Source organism: Hemiscyllium ocellatum, chromosome 46 (genome assembly GCF_020745735.1).
Source record: "Hemiscyllium ocellatum isolate sHemOce1 chromosome 46, sHemOce1.pat.X.cur, whole genome shotgun sequence".
Classification (NCBI taxonomy): domain Eukaryota; kingdom Metazoa; phylum Chordata; class Chondrichthyes; order Orectolobiformes; family Hemiscylliidae; genus Hemiscyllium; species Hemiscyllium ocellatum.
The window spans coordinates 5,115,320-5,130,305 of NC_083446.1; the positions used below are offsets into that span (position 1 = coordinate 5,115,320).

At 51.0% G+C, this 14,986-nt stretch overlaps 1 protein-coding gene across 1 annotated transcript in view; it reads left to right on the plus strand.

Moving 5' to 3' along the window:
• The window catches only part of dnajc4 (DnaJ (Hsp40) homolog, subfamily C, member 4), a 107,595-nt gene that overhangs the window by 47,666 nt on the left and 44,943 nt on the right, over nt 1-14,986 (plus strand). The window contains exon 6 of the mRNA XM_060855509.1: nt 9,758-9,925. Within this exon, the coding sequence (XP_060711492.1) occupies nt 9,758-9,925 (168 nt within the window). The remainder of the gene's footprint in view (nt 1-9,757; nt 9,926-14,986) is intronic.

Consider the following 14,986-nt stretch of genomic DNA (forward strand, 5'->3'; position numbering starts at 1 on the left):
GAGTTTGTCTTGTTGGCCCTGGACTCTCCCACATGGGGAAAACAGCCTCTCCACAGCTAGATAAAGTTAAAAACTTTTAAACTTTGTCCACCCTGGTCCAATGGCCAGTACCTCCCCACCACAGCTAGGTAAGACAGAGGAAAGCTGGTTTGCTGTGGTGCAGGGACACATTTGAGGTTATAGGTGATGGTGGGGTTTGCATTTTGACACAGTGAGTGATATAACTGGGAACGTGTTGCCCAAAGTAGTGTTGGGGGGGTGGGTGGTGGTTGGAATCTGAATGATTTTGGACAGAAAGTGGAGAGAACCTGGAGGGTGACGAAGTGAGACTGCAGGGTTGGGGAAAGCTCAGCAGAGAGCTGGCATGGACTCAATGGGCCGAGCAGCCGCCTGCCGCACCATAATGACTCTGGTCGACAATCTGACAGCCGCCTAATCACAGAAGCCCAGTCTGTTACCGGGAGGTCTGCTTTTAAACCGAACACAGTCATTACAGTGCCCCAAGTGGGATTCAAAATCATGGTCCTCTGGGGTTGAGTGTCCAGGCTTCTCGATGGCTGGCTCTTAAAAAAACAGCCACTGAGCTCCATCCCCATAATGAATCAACACTTCCTCCCGTACAAACGCATGCCAGAGAAACAGTTGCGGATGTGACTGCATGGGCTGATGTGCCACTGTGAATCACGCTTGGCCATTCAGTCTGACGCAGGGACGTGCTGGTTTCTCTGACTGTCGACACCCAAGCTAAGCAGCATCTTTGTCAGTGCCCAGACTGAGGGATTGCCAAGTCCCGGTCTGCTGGCCTAACAGAGGAGGGAGTTCTGGTCAGGTTCAAACAGCTCCACCCTGCGTTCAGCTGAGCCCACCTTTGCCTCCTTCACCTGGGGCCGGGGTTGGGGCTGTCGGTGGCTGCCTGCATGTTCAGCCGTACCTGGCTGCCACGGAAATCGGTGTCATCCCATCAACGCTCGTCCATCCAAAACCAGGATTCAGATTCGGGTTTCAGACCTGAAGCCCTCTCTATACAAAAGAGAAGGTCAAAATGTTGGTTTTGGGGGATGCTAATTGACGCTTTTCAATGCACCGAAAGGTTTTGATTGCGGCCAATGCCACTTTGCATTCAAACTGCACCATCGATGTCATCACAAGGCCACGGAGTGTTCTCGAGTCACGCATGTCAGGCCTGCTGACCAATCTCTTTCTCAAAGAGGCCAGTTTTAAGACATGCCCAAAAGCACAGCAGCAGCAGGGCCATTCGAAGCTTTCGAGAGGGAATCGGACCATCCTCTGATGAAGGTTTACAGAACTGCAACTCACAAAGGCAGGGCAGTCACGCCAGTTGTGCAGTGTGCTAGCACAGACAGACTATGCCGAATGAAACACTCCAGTCTTCTCAGGGAAGAATGTGAGTGCAAGAGGCAGAGTGGCAGAGCGATGGGTATGCTGTGCTTAGGCTCCAGTGAGTTGAAGGCACAGCTACCAATGGTGGAATGATGGGAATGGGGGCCTACTCAAGAGGCTGGAGTTAGATGGATGTTTGAATTGGCAGTGATGCAAGGGCTGGAGGGGGTGACAGAGATAGGGAGGGGGTGTAGGGGCTGGAGGGGGGTTACAGAGATAGGGAGGGGGTGTAGGGGCTGGTGGGGGTTACAGAGATGGGGAGGGGGAGTAGGGGCTGGAGGGGGTTACAGAGATAGGGAGGGGGTGTAGGGGCTGGAGGAGGTGACGGAGATAGGGAGGGGGTGTCGGGACCAGAGTGGTTACAGAGATAGGGAGGGGGTGTAGAGGCTGGGGGGGGTTACAGAGATAGGGAGGGGGAGTAGGGGCTGGAGGGGGTTACAGAGATAAGGAGGGGGTGTAGGGGCTGGAGGGGGTTACAGAGATAGGGAGGGGGTATATGGGCTGGAGGAGGTGACTTAGATAGGGAGGGGGTGTCGGGACCAGAGGGGTTACAGAGATAGGGAGGGGGTGTAGGGGCTGGAGGAGGTGACAGAGATAGGGAGGGGGTGTAGGGGATGGAGGGAGTTACAGAGATAGGGAGGGAGGTAGGGTCTGGAAGGGGTGACAGAGATAGGGAGGGGAGGTAGGGGCTAGAAGGGGTGACAGAGATAGGGAGGGGGTTTCGGGCTGGAGGAGGTGACAGAGATACGGAGGGGGGTAGGGGCTGGAGGGTGTTACAGAGATAGGGAGGGGGTGTAGGGGCTGGAGGAGGTGAAAGATGGGGGGGTATAGGGGCTGGAGGGGGTTACAGAGATAGGGAGGCAACGTAGGGGCTGGAGGGGGTTACAGAGATAGGGAGGGGGTGTAGGGGCTGGAGGGGGTTACAGAGATAAGGAGGGGGTGTATGGGCTGGAGGGGGTTACAGAGATAGGGAGGGGGAGTAGGGGCTGGAGGGGGTTACAGAGATAAGGAGGGGGTGTAGGGGCTGGAGAGGGTTACAGAGATAGGGAGGGGGGTGTAGGGGCTGGAGGGGGTTACAGAGATAGGGAGGGGGTGTAGGGGCTGGAGGAGGTGACAGAGATAGGGAGGGGGTGTAGGGGCTGGAGGAGGTGACAGAGATAGGGAGGGGGTGTAGGGGCTGGAGGGGGTGACAGAGATAGGGAGGGGGTGTTGGGGCTGGAGGGAGTAACAGAGATAGGGAGGGGGTGTAGGGGCTGGAGTGGGTTACAGAGATAGGGAGGGGTTGTAGGGGCTGGAGGGGGTGACAGATAGGGAGGGGGTGTAGGGTCTGGAGGGGGTGGCAGAGCTAGGGAGGGGTTGTAGGGTCTGGATGGAGTGACAGAGATAGGGAGGGGGTGTTGGGGCTGGAGGAAGTTACAGAGATAGCGAAGGGGTAATTAAGGTGTGCAGTATAATATATGATTTGCTCCTGCAGGGGGTGGGAGGAATGTGGGACTTGCTTCCATGGGGAGGGATTGAGATAAATGAATTGAATTCATGAGGAAACTACGAAACACTTGAGGGAGAAAGGGATAAGAGTGATAGGGTCACAATGGGTGTGAGGTGGAAGTTCTGTGAAAAGTACTTAGTAACACAATGCAGATGGGCCAAATGGCCTGGTCCTGTGCTGGGAACGCAGTATCAGTTTATATAATTTCAGATGTGCTCAGCCTGGTTTTGAGCTCTTCAGCACCTACCCTTGTGGGGCAGCTGGCTGTGCATCTGTATATCTGTGGGGGCAACAGTGGAACCCATTGATAGCAGACACACAGCTAGCTCAGCAATCCTAGCGACAAAATGAGCTGGAGCAGCCGAGCCAGACACAGTCTTATCCCACTGCCCATGGCTGAGGCACTGTTGCAGCTGCAGTTACTCGCTCCACTCCCAGAGCTCTGGCAGAAGCTCTGCTTCCCTGGGTGGGGGTGAATGCACTCGGTGGCAAATGGCTTCTGGAATGCAGGGCAGCGACCAACACAAGTGGAGTCTCTCCTTCCTTCCCCACACTCCCTCAGAGCTGCTCTGAGGCTGGGAGCCATTTATAAGGGGACGGTAAACTTCAGTTCATTTACCTGTTGTAGCACAACTAGGAATCAGACTGCTCCTCACTCTGGGCAGTGTTTCCAGCTACCTCTCTGCAGCTTGATGCAAACCCCCCACATTTCAAATCTAATGCTGCTTTTGCATTTTGTTCACCTTCCTTGCAGCTATAACTGTGTATTCCTCGCTCTGTTGTAGCACCCTACAATCTTGGTGTGTTATGATCTGCCTGTACTGCTCACAAAACCAAACCTTTCTCTGTATCTTGGTACATGTGACAATCATCAATCAGACCTGCGACATCCTGTGAAATCACTTCCCCTCCCGTTATCCCTTCCTTTGTTTGCTTTGGCACCATTGCCATTTTAATAACCCAGGCACAGCAAGATGGATTGGCTGTACTAAATTGTCCCATAGTGCCCAGGGATGTGCAGGTTAGGGTGGATTGACAGTGTTATATTGCCCATAGTGCCCAGGGATGTGCAAGTTAGGGCGGATTGGCCGTGCTAAATTGTCCCATAGTACCCAGGGATGTACAGGTTAGGGTGGATTGGCTGTGCTAAATTGTCCCATAGTGCCCAGGGATGTGCAGGTTAGGGTGGATTGGCCGTGCTAAATTGTCCCATAGTGCCCAGGGATGTGCAGGTTAGGGTGGATTGGCCATGCTAAATTGTCCCATAGTTCCCGTAGGCGGATTGGCCATGGGAAATGCAGGGAGAGAGTTGGAGGTGGGTCTGAGTGGGATGGTCTTTGGAGGGTCAAGAACAAAGAAAATTTACAGCTCAGGACCAGGCCCTTCGGCCCTCCAAACCTGAGCTGATCCAAATCTGCTGTCTAAACCTGTCGCCCAATTCCCAAGCATCTGTATCAATCTGCTTCCCACCTACTCATGCATCTGTGCAAAGAAGCTAAGTGTGGACTCGATGGGCCAAATGGCATGCTTCTACACGATATTATTAAACTGGAGAAGGTTCAGTAAAGGTTCACCAGGAAGTTGCTGGAATGGAGGGTTTGAGTTATAAGGAGAGGCTGGGACTTTGTTCACTGGAGCATCGGAGGCTGAGGAGTGACATTATCGAGGTTTATAAAATCCTGAGGAGTGTAGATAAGGTGAAGAGCCAGGGTGGGGGGAGTTCAAACCTAGGGAGCATGTTCTTCAGGTGAGAGCAGAAAGATCTAGAAAAGACCCGAGGGACACCTTTTTCACAGCGAGGGTGGTTTGTGTGTGGATGCAGATACAGTTACAACGTTTAAACCCATTTGGATAACAGACGTGAATAGGAAAGGTTCGGAGGGGTATGGGCCGGGAGCAGGCAGGTGGGACTAGTTTAGTTTGGGAATGTGGACTGGTTGGACCAAAGGGTCTGTTTCCATGCTCTGTGACTCCATTAAAGTTATCATTTCCTGGGAGGGAAGGTATGCTTCAGTGATACCAGTCATTGGTGAGGGTACGGCTGGAGTAATGTGAACGGTATTGGTCTCTGTTTTTAAAGAAGGATGTAAATGCATCACAGACAGTTCAGAGAGGGTTTACTAGACTGGAGTGGGCAGGTTGTCTCATGAGGTATGGTAGGGCTGGCGAGGCTTGTATCTGGTTTAGTGAAGAGGTGATTTGACTGAAACAGAAGACCCTGAGAGGGCCTGACTGGGTGGATTTCTTTTTATGGGAAAGTCCAGAACCAAGGGTCGCTGTTTAAAAATCAGGGGTCTCCCAGACAGATTCTTGATAAGCGAAGGTTATCGGGGTCAGTCGGAGAATGCAGTAATCAGATCAATCTTATTGGGTCTTAATGAATGGAGCAGCAAGCTTGAAGGGTCGAGTGGCCTGCTGTGCTCCTCAGTTTGTTTGTACAGTAAGGGAGTGCACTGAGCAGGCACACTTGCATTAATAGTGTACCTTGAGCACAGCAACGTTGCGAGGGCTTCAGAAGAAATATTTGGGACAGATGTCGAAGTGCTGACTGAAAGGGAGAGTTTTCAGAGACAGAGGGGAGAGAATTCCTGAGCTCAGGATCCTGATGAGCACCAAATCAATGTGGTTGTTTTTCTTAGGGCGGTCAGAGGCTGCCAGGAGGAGGATGGAGGGTGGGAAAACGGAGTTAACACCACAATCGGATCAGCCATGAGCTTACTAAACAACGGAGCAGGCGGGAAGGGCTGAATGACCCACTCCTAATCTCTTGGTTTCGAGGGTGTCGATGAAGCTGATATCATTGAGCTGAGTGATTTGCTCAGGCCATTTCAGAGAGCATCATCGTCCCACCACGTTTTGGATTCCCTCCTGTCAGCCCTACTCCACACTCTGACCAACCCGACTCTTCACATCTGCAGTAATGCCATTGCAGAGTTTTGTTGAAGGCCTGGTGTCATGACTTGGCCTTCCAGTGAGGGCCTGATCTTGCCAAGCGTGAAGGGTACCAGGATTGCTGTCAATGCTCCCTCATGCCCCACACTCGGAACCCACCACCTCCAATGCAGTTAAAGCTCCAGCCAAAGGCGCTACATTAATGAAATGCCAAACAGCCTCGCTGCACTCCGAGCCCCCCATGACCAGCAGCCTCTGAAATGCAGTGATGAGATTGCACTAGCCAGAAGCTGGATGAGCGAAGGAAGGCATTTGGATAAAATTGCAATTCAGAAGAGGTTCACTCGATTAATTCCAGAGATAAGAGATTGTCTTATAGAGAGAGAGAGTAGTTTAGGCCTAAACCTGCAGGAGTTTAGAAGAATGAGAGGAGATCTAACAGAGGTATATAAGATGGTAAAGGGGATTGACAAAGTAGACATAGGGTGGATGTTTCCTGATGAAGGGCTTATGCCCGAAACGTCGAATTTCCTATTCCTTGGATGCGGCCTAACCTGCTGTGCTTTAACCAGCAACACATTTTCAGCTGTTTCTTCTTATTGGGTCACTTAGAATGGGTACAGCCAACAGATTGAACCGAGACCATAACCTTTAACTGAGTTTAAACCTTTTAAACTGGAACAAGTAGGGGCTAGCAGATTTAAAACAGAGATGAGGAGGAATGACTTCTCTCCAAGGATCGTGCATCTGCGTGATTCATTCTCCCCCGGACATTGAGGAGGAGATAGACAGATGTGTAATTAGTGAAGGGTTATGGAGAGGGGCGGGAAAGTGGAGTTGATGGGCCGAGATGATGTCAGCAACTTTGGTGTCAAACGGCGGAGCAGGCTGGAGGGGCTGAATGGCCTGCTGCTGCTGCTCCTCGTTCGAACTTGGCTGATGTGAAAAGGGTTTTGTGTCACCGCTCAGTTTGGAAAAGGCCGAATGCAGCACTAGAGGGAGAGATAGCACAAAAGTGAGCATTCTCTCTGCCCCCTCCCCACCCCCCAAACAGCCAAAGGAATTCGGATCCACGCTTGACGTGCCACTTCATCCACACCTTGTGTGCAAAGCCATCGGAACGCGTGGCGAGTGAAAGACGCAGCCTGGACTTGCAGGCCCCCTATCTATGCCAGTGAAGCGAGAAGCTCACATTATAATCCCCAGCCAGCTTTATAAAGAGAGGGTTAAAAAAAAAACCCACCACCCTTTCATCCCTTTTCTTTCCCCTTCATATTTACAATTCCCGACCTGTCAGTTCGCCTGCATCCCATCATTATGCCGAGCTGACAGCTTCTCTCCACTGCTGAGCAAGTCTGAGCCCCACAGCAACCTGGAGAGAAAGGCAGCATCTGATCCACTGACAGCCAGGATTGTCAGTCATTTCGCTGGAGCAGTGTGTTTGAAAGAAGGCTCCCTTCTCATCCACAGCTCGCTGTGTTGACAGCCCCCACCCGGTTCCCTGTTGGGGCGGGGGGGCAGCTAACTGCGTTTTCAGGTCCTTTTACTGCATTGTTTATTGATAAGACACGCCCGCCCCCGCCCCCGCCCCCACCTCCTTCACCTGTTCGCCAGGGAGTCGAGGTCCTTTATCCCAGTCCAGTTCACCACGCCTCCTCACTGCTCAAGGTGGATGAGGAACTCCCAGGAGACCACTGACAACTCAGTCAGTCCAACAGTCCTGTCCCTTTTTCTTAGACTGATCCCAATAACCTGCTATCACTCACTGTGCATTCCTCAAGGGACTATCTTACGAGGAAAAATTGAGTGGGCCTGTCCTCGGGCCTGTGTCTTCATTGGGCCTGTGGGCCTGTTCTCATTAGGCCTGTGGGCTTGTTGTCATTGGGTCTGTGTTCTCATTTGGCCTGTGGGCCTGTATCCATTGGGCCTGTATTGAGTGGGTTTGTGTCCTCATTGGGCCTGTATCAATTGGGCCTGTACTCATTTGAGACGTTAGTGAAACATAAAATTCTTCGAGGACTTGACAGGGGCGATGCAGAAAGGTTGTTTTCCCTTGTGGGAGAGTCTAGGACCAGAGGGCATCATCTCAGAGATGAAGATGGAGATGAGGATGAAATGTTTCTCTCAGGGCAGTGAATCTGTGGAAGTCTTCACTGCAGAGGGCAGTCGAGGCTGGGTTCAGTGAGCCGAGGTTCAATCTGCTGAAGACAGATTTTTAATCAGAAAGGGGATTGAGGGTCAGGAGGAGAAGGCTGGAAAGTGGAGTTGAGGATGGTCAGATCAGCCACGGACTCATTGAATGACGGAGCTCCCTTCTCACAAGTTGGAAACTGTGTCAATCCCACTGCCAACGTCCCCATGTAAAGCTCCTCACTGGTCTACAGAGTGGCCTTTCCTCACTGCCACCCCTTTTAAAAAACAGCAAACCAAACACCAGATTATCCAGCGAGAGGAATAGAATTGTATGATCATAGAGTCCTGGCATGGTAAGAGGCCCTTCAGCCCATTATGTACGCTCTGGTCTTCAAGCGCCTATTAACTAGTTCCATTTTCTAACACTTGACCCAGAGCCTTAAATGTCACGCTACTCCAAGTGATCATCAAAATATTATGTATCCCACTTCCACCATTCTTTCAGGCAGTGAGTTCCAGATTCCCACCATCCTCTGGGTAGAAAAGTTCTTCCATAAATCACTTCTAAATCTCCTGTCCCTTAGCTCAAATCTCTGTCCACAGATTATGAATCCCCGCACTAAGGGGAAAGGTTTGTCTCCGACCTACCCGATTTGCACCTATCTCACTTTTCTCCAGCTTGTAGAAGGGGGAAAACACTGAAGCTGAATCAAACTTTGATTAGACTGCACTTAAATCCTGTCCGAAAGTCTTCATTATTATAAAGAGGATATATCAAGGCCCTGGAGAGGGTGCAGAGGAGACTGAAGAGGACAATACAGCAATGTTGGGGGGACATGGATCAGGAAAGGATTGAGGAGCTGGAGCTTGTAAAGCCAAGGCTGAGCAGTGACTCATTCGAGGCCTGTGGGAAGGTTTAGATCAAGTGCACGTAGAGAGAATGTTCCCTGTTGTGGGGAAAAGCATCAGCAGAAGGCGTCAATGTGTGGCAGACACCGAGAAATCCGATTGGGAGTTCAGGAGGACAGCCCTGACCCAGAGAGTAGGAAGAATGTGGGACTCACTCTCACAGGGAGTGGTCAGGGTGAGTCAGGCAGACGCCTTAAAAGGGAGGAAGAAATGATGAGAGGGTTAAGATGGAACAGAGTAGAAACACCAGCATGGATTGCTGGGCCAAATGGCCTGATTCTATGTTGCGTATCCCATGTCATTGGCGGCCTTCGCAGGCTAGAGTCATTCCTGTCTGTACTGAACAACAGGGGCTGCTTTGCTTCAGAATGAGTTGAATCAAAGGGAGCTGTGCGTGAGCAGTCTCTGTAACTAGTTCCCTACCGATCTGAGGGGACCCCAGTGCTCATGAGCGAGAAGTTTAAGGATATGCTGTGTTTTAATCAGTGAAACAGGGAGTGTATAGTTTGTTAAATTATGTGTTGCTGTTCAGACTTGGGTCTGAATCGCTCTTCTATGCCTCTTGTTTCAGCAAAGTAAATGAGGGCCTTCTGACCTTTCGCTTGCGCCAGAGGAGTAAATAGCTTATTTAGGATTTATTTTGCTGGGCTGACACAACCCAGCTGCTGGATATTCTCATTCTGTCCAAACAAAAAAAATCACACTCTGGGTCGCTGTGCAGGCTAAAACAGACAAATCGAATTTACTCAGGAGATCTGTAATTATAGGGAAGCAAATCGAATATAGCTGACCACTCAGCAAACAAATCCCCCCTTTCCGAAAAAGAAATTTGACTTCAGTTTTGTTTGTTCCAGGGGAAGGTTTTGTTGAATTCAGCTTGGCTTTTCTTGGTTGGTCTGTTCTCACCCTTGTCTATTCTCCACTTCCCCAAAGGTATGAGAAATCCAAGCAGCAGCGGTACTGGGAGCAGTTCCGGTACCCCACACCAGAAGATTATGCAGACTTTCACAGCAGCAGGAAGCGCAAGAGAAACATGAAGGTTTTTGGCTACTGTGTCTTCATTATGTTGGCCGGAGTATTTATCCACTATGTTGGTTTCAGGTAGGTGCTAACTGTTCACCGTGAACATGTGTCCATTTGTTAAAGGTGTATGAATGTTGGGGCAGGAAGGTGTTCCACACACGCTTTGCTATTGACAAACCTTGCGAGAGAGGAAGAGGAAAATGACAGAAGCAACTTATGAGTAAATGGCTGTACGTCACTGTTCACTGTGAAATTCACCACATGCTCCGAGGGTCTACTGTACCTACTGTTGTCTTTGAATGGGAATGCTTACGGGAGCTGAATAGATCTGATTTGCGAGTGTAGAGGGAGCAATATTCTGTACCTCAATTCCTTGCTGTCCCTGTCCTTGGGAGTGTTTGATGGGGACAGTTTAGAGGGAGCATTACTCTGTATCTAACATCATGCTGTCACTGGGTTGTGGGTGTGTTGATGAAGAATGTGTTGAGAGACATATACTTTCTGTTTAAAAGAGTAGACGCAATTTACTCTGTATCTAACCCTGTGCTGTATCTTGGGAGTATTTGATGTGGACAGTGTAGAGGGAGCTTCACTCTATATCTAATCCCATCTGCTAGTATTGAGGAAGCACCGTACTGTAAGAGGATGAGAGTCAATGATATGCTGCACTGTCAGAGGGTCAGCACAGAGGGAGCGCCTCGCTATCAGAGGGTCAGCGCTGAGGGAACGCCGCACTGTCGGAGGGTCAGCGCTGAGGGAATGCCGCACTGTCGGAGGGCCAGTGCTGACGGAACGCAGCACTGTTGGAGGGTCAGTGCTGAGGGAGTGGGCACTGTCGGAGGGTCAGTGCTGAGGGAGTGGGCACTGTGGGAGGGTCAGTGCTGAGGGAACGCCGCACTGTCGGAGGGTCAGCGCTGAGGGAATGCCGCACTGTCAAAGGGCCAGTGCTGAGGGAACGCAGCACTGTTGGAGGGTCAGTGCTGAGGGAACGCCGCACAGTCGGAGGGTCAGTGCTGAGGGAGCACCGCACTGTCGGAGGGTCAGCGCTGAGGGAACACCGCACTGTTGGAGGGTCAGTGCTGAGGGAGTGGGCACTGTCGGAGGGTCAGTGCTGAGGGAGTGGGCACTGTTGGAGGGTCAGTGCTGAGGGAGCACCGCACTGTCGGAGGATCAGTGCTAAGGGAGCACCGCACTGTCGGAGGGTCAGTGCTGAGGGAGCACCGCACTGCCGGAGGGTCAGTGCTGAGGGAGCACTGCACTGCCGGAGCATCAGTGCTGAGGGAAGACCGTACTGTCGGAGGGTCAGCACTGAGGGAAGACCACACTGTCGGAGGGTCAGCGCTGAGGGAAGACCGCACTGTCGGAGGGTCAGCGCTGAGGGAAGACCGCACTGTCGGAGGGTCAGTGCTGAGGGAAGACCGCACTGTCGGAGGGTCAGCGCTGAGGGAAGACCGCACTGTCGGAGGGTCAGCGCTGAGGGAAGACCGCACTGTCGGAGGGTCAGCGCTGAGGGAAGACCGCACTGTCGGAGGGTCAGCGCTGAGGGAAGACAGCACTGTCGGAGGGTCAGCACTGTCGGAGGGTCAGCGCTGAGGGAAGACAGCACTGTCGGAGGGTCAGCACTGTCGGAGGGTCAGCACTGAGGGAAGACAGCACTGTCGGAGGGTCAGCGCTGCGTGTCATTATCACATCGGCTGTTTGTGAGGGGATTGATCGAACCAAACTCTGTTATACCAATCAGCAGCTCGCAGCTGAGTGGTTGCAGCATCCCATGGGAGGCACAAAGGGCACTGAGAAATTCAGAGGTTCGCTGGGAACAAATAGCCATGGCGGGAAATTTACTCACTGGCTAGGGCAGTGTTTGGGTAAAACATTGACATTCTCTCCAGAGAAAGTGACAGCTCCACCCAACACGCTGTGAGGCTGGAATAAACTGGCCAGGTATTCAGTTCTTTGCCACAACATCATTCCCTGAGTCGAGTACATGCTTCCAGTGGAAGTAGCTGGTCAACAAGGGGGTGCCTCAGTTCAGAGCCTGTGATATCCCAGGCTCCTGCATGCGGCCGCAATCCCCTGTTATGTTGCAGAGTATCCAGACACATGTATCTGCCTTGTTCTGCTTCCTGGAGCCAAGTTATTATCTGAGCCTCTTAGGAAATGAGTTGGCAGCAGCTGGGAATTGTGACGGGATGGGATCCAGGTTTTTTTGATCTCCCGAGGAGCGTTAGCAGTTCACTGGGGCAAGTGCCAGACTGGGACTGCGTATTAGATCACTAAAGGATAGGCCCTAGTGAAGACCAGAGCCAGGAGTGGTTGCAATGTTAGATCATCATCGAGAAGTCCAACCAGGAATTTGGGCAGATCGTTCTGTGCCCAGTGGACAGGGAGAAAATGGAACTTGCTCCCACTGGCAGGAGGTGAGGTGAATTGTGTCAGTGTGTTTCCAGGGGGGAAGCTGGATAAACCCACCAGGGAAAAGGGAATAGGATTGTGTGGTGGGGTAAGATGATGAGTTGGGAGGTTAGTGGGGAGCAGATGGATTGAAAGGACTGATTGTGATCAGGAATGAGGGGACATTCCAATCACCCTGTAAGCTTCCAGTTGGGGAGTGAGTCACTGTTCTGAGTGCCCAGCTGGTGCATCTGTGTGAATGAGGAGAGACGTGCACAGGCAAACACGTGCTCACAAACATGCACGTGTGCTCTCGAACTCTCAAACATTTATACACAGACACACACACACACACATGCACTCACAGCAGTACACACACATGCACTCACAGCAGTACACACACTCACATGTGCACACACATTCTTACAGACATGCTCATACAGATGCACTCAGTTGCTCATAGACTAAACACATGCACTCACGTACACAGACGTGCTCACATGCATTCAAATACTCTCAGGCACATGTTCACATATAGATAGATACTCGTTCTCACACACTCAGACACAGGCACGCACATGCATGTGGATACATGTATTCACCACACACGTGTTCACACAGACACAGGCACATGGATACATGAGTTCACACATGCTCACACACAGACACAGGCACTCACATGCACATAGATACAGGTGCTCACGCACACACATGATCACACCCAGACACACGTGTTCACTCCTTCAGTTTGTGCCTCTCAGTGAAATCACAGTCAGGCATAATTGTCCACCTCATTGATGAATGATGGGATGGTGTGTGTCAGTATTCAGTTTGTTTGTTTTGTGCTTAATAATCCACAGTGCTGGTCAGCAGTGTGAAGTGATTGAGACGTGAACTCATAACGTCAATCCATTTGCAGCAACCTCTCCTTCTGCCCGTCCTCGATATAGAGAATGTAATTCCGCAGTGGCCCCTAACTGGCTCTCATTACTTCTGGGAAAATGACACTGAGTGAGGAGAGAGGGTGAAAAAACATTTGCACGGAAAACTCAGAGTTATCCCAAAGCAAGCTTTTCAAAACAAAAGTTCGGAAACACCAGCCTGTGGAAATAGAAAACAGGAACAGGTGTCGGATTTTCAGCCCTCCAGGCTTGCCCTGTGTTCAGTATATTGGTAGCTGATCCTCTATCCCAGCGCCAGACACCCACGTTCTCTCCCTACCCCTTTCTGCCTTCAACGTCGAGTGATCATCAACACAGAGCTGTGCGTGGGGTCTTGCTGTGACTGCACTTCAGAATAAAAGACATTCTGACGTTTTCGGAGGCAGTGGAAAAGATCTATTGATTCTGTGCATAGCCAGTTAACAGATGAACAGCGTGGCTCGCCCTGTCCCCACGTAGGCACCTTATTTTGGTGTGAGCAGGCTGATTCAGTGTGGCCCATAGTCTTGCCTGTTTCAGACAACCTAAAGCATTGTGTGATTTGATTCGCTTGCCTGGTCCCCGGGACATGCAGCCAATGTAAGTGGCATTGCCCAGCTCTGAAATTCACCCATGGCATTGCTCAGTTTGACAGTGGTCGGGGTACACCGATGTTTGGCACTGCTTCCCGCTCTTTCCGGAAATGCTGCACAGTGGCAGCGAGAGAGAACTCCCTTTATTCCGTTGTTCAAATATTTGTGACACTTGGACTTTCTGGGAGAATTGGAGGCAGAGCAGCCATTTCTCAGGTCTAACTGCAGCACCATTCGGTTCGTTTGTGAGTTGGTGTGACACGCCTGCGGTTAAATACAATGGGACAGGACTTGCCCAATAATCTCGACTGTGTTAACAGTGACACTAACAACCAATTGAAGATGATCATTTGGATTTATAACTGTGGCCCATTGACCTGAGCACACACTTAAATACAGAAACCCATTCTGCAAAGTAAAGAATTCTGGTTTACTGTCATATCTTTTTGAATTACTTGGCAGCTTGCAGTGCCTTTAGTGCCTCTTTGCAGTCTCCATGGCAACACACTGACCAATCAGACATGACTTGCCAACAAAGCTTCCCCCCCAATAATATGAGCTGTTTGATTGTTTGAGATTTAGCATCCTTGCTTTAGTCCTGATGAGTGCAGGGATCCATAATCAAATGTTAGGAGTGTTTAGAAGGTCAGGCAGTATCTGCAGTGAAAGGGACAACATTGCCATTTTTGGATTACTTTTGAGGAATGTTTGGAGGAAAGGCCATCGATTGGCAATGAAATGTGAACTCTGTTTCTTGCTTCCGGCTGATGCTGCCTGATCTGCAGCCTCTTTCACTGTTCTCCTTTCTCACCTGAAGAATCAACCCAGTGAACTGACTATCTCTCCAACACCATTTCTGTATCTCTGGTTCTTGCCCCCAAACCTCGTTCATGCCAGTTGTATTTATCTCTCTCTCTCTTTCTCTCTCCCTTATGCAGGGCGTGTCTCATTTGTGATAGGTTCCGCTCTTGATTGGCGTATCTTGTTCTGCAACTCTCTCTCTATCTAAGAGTGCAATGCCCTGTTGGGGGATCAGTGCTGAGCGAGTGGGTACTGTCAGACAGTCAGTGCTGAAGGAATACTCACTGTCGGAGGGTCAGTGCTGAGGGAGCACTACACTGTTGGAGGGTCAGTGCTGAGGGAGTGCCATGCTGTCGGAGGGTCAGCGCTGAGGGAGCGCCACGCTGTCGGAGGGTCAGTGCTGTCAGAGGGTCAGTGCTGAGGGAGCACTGCAC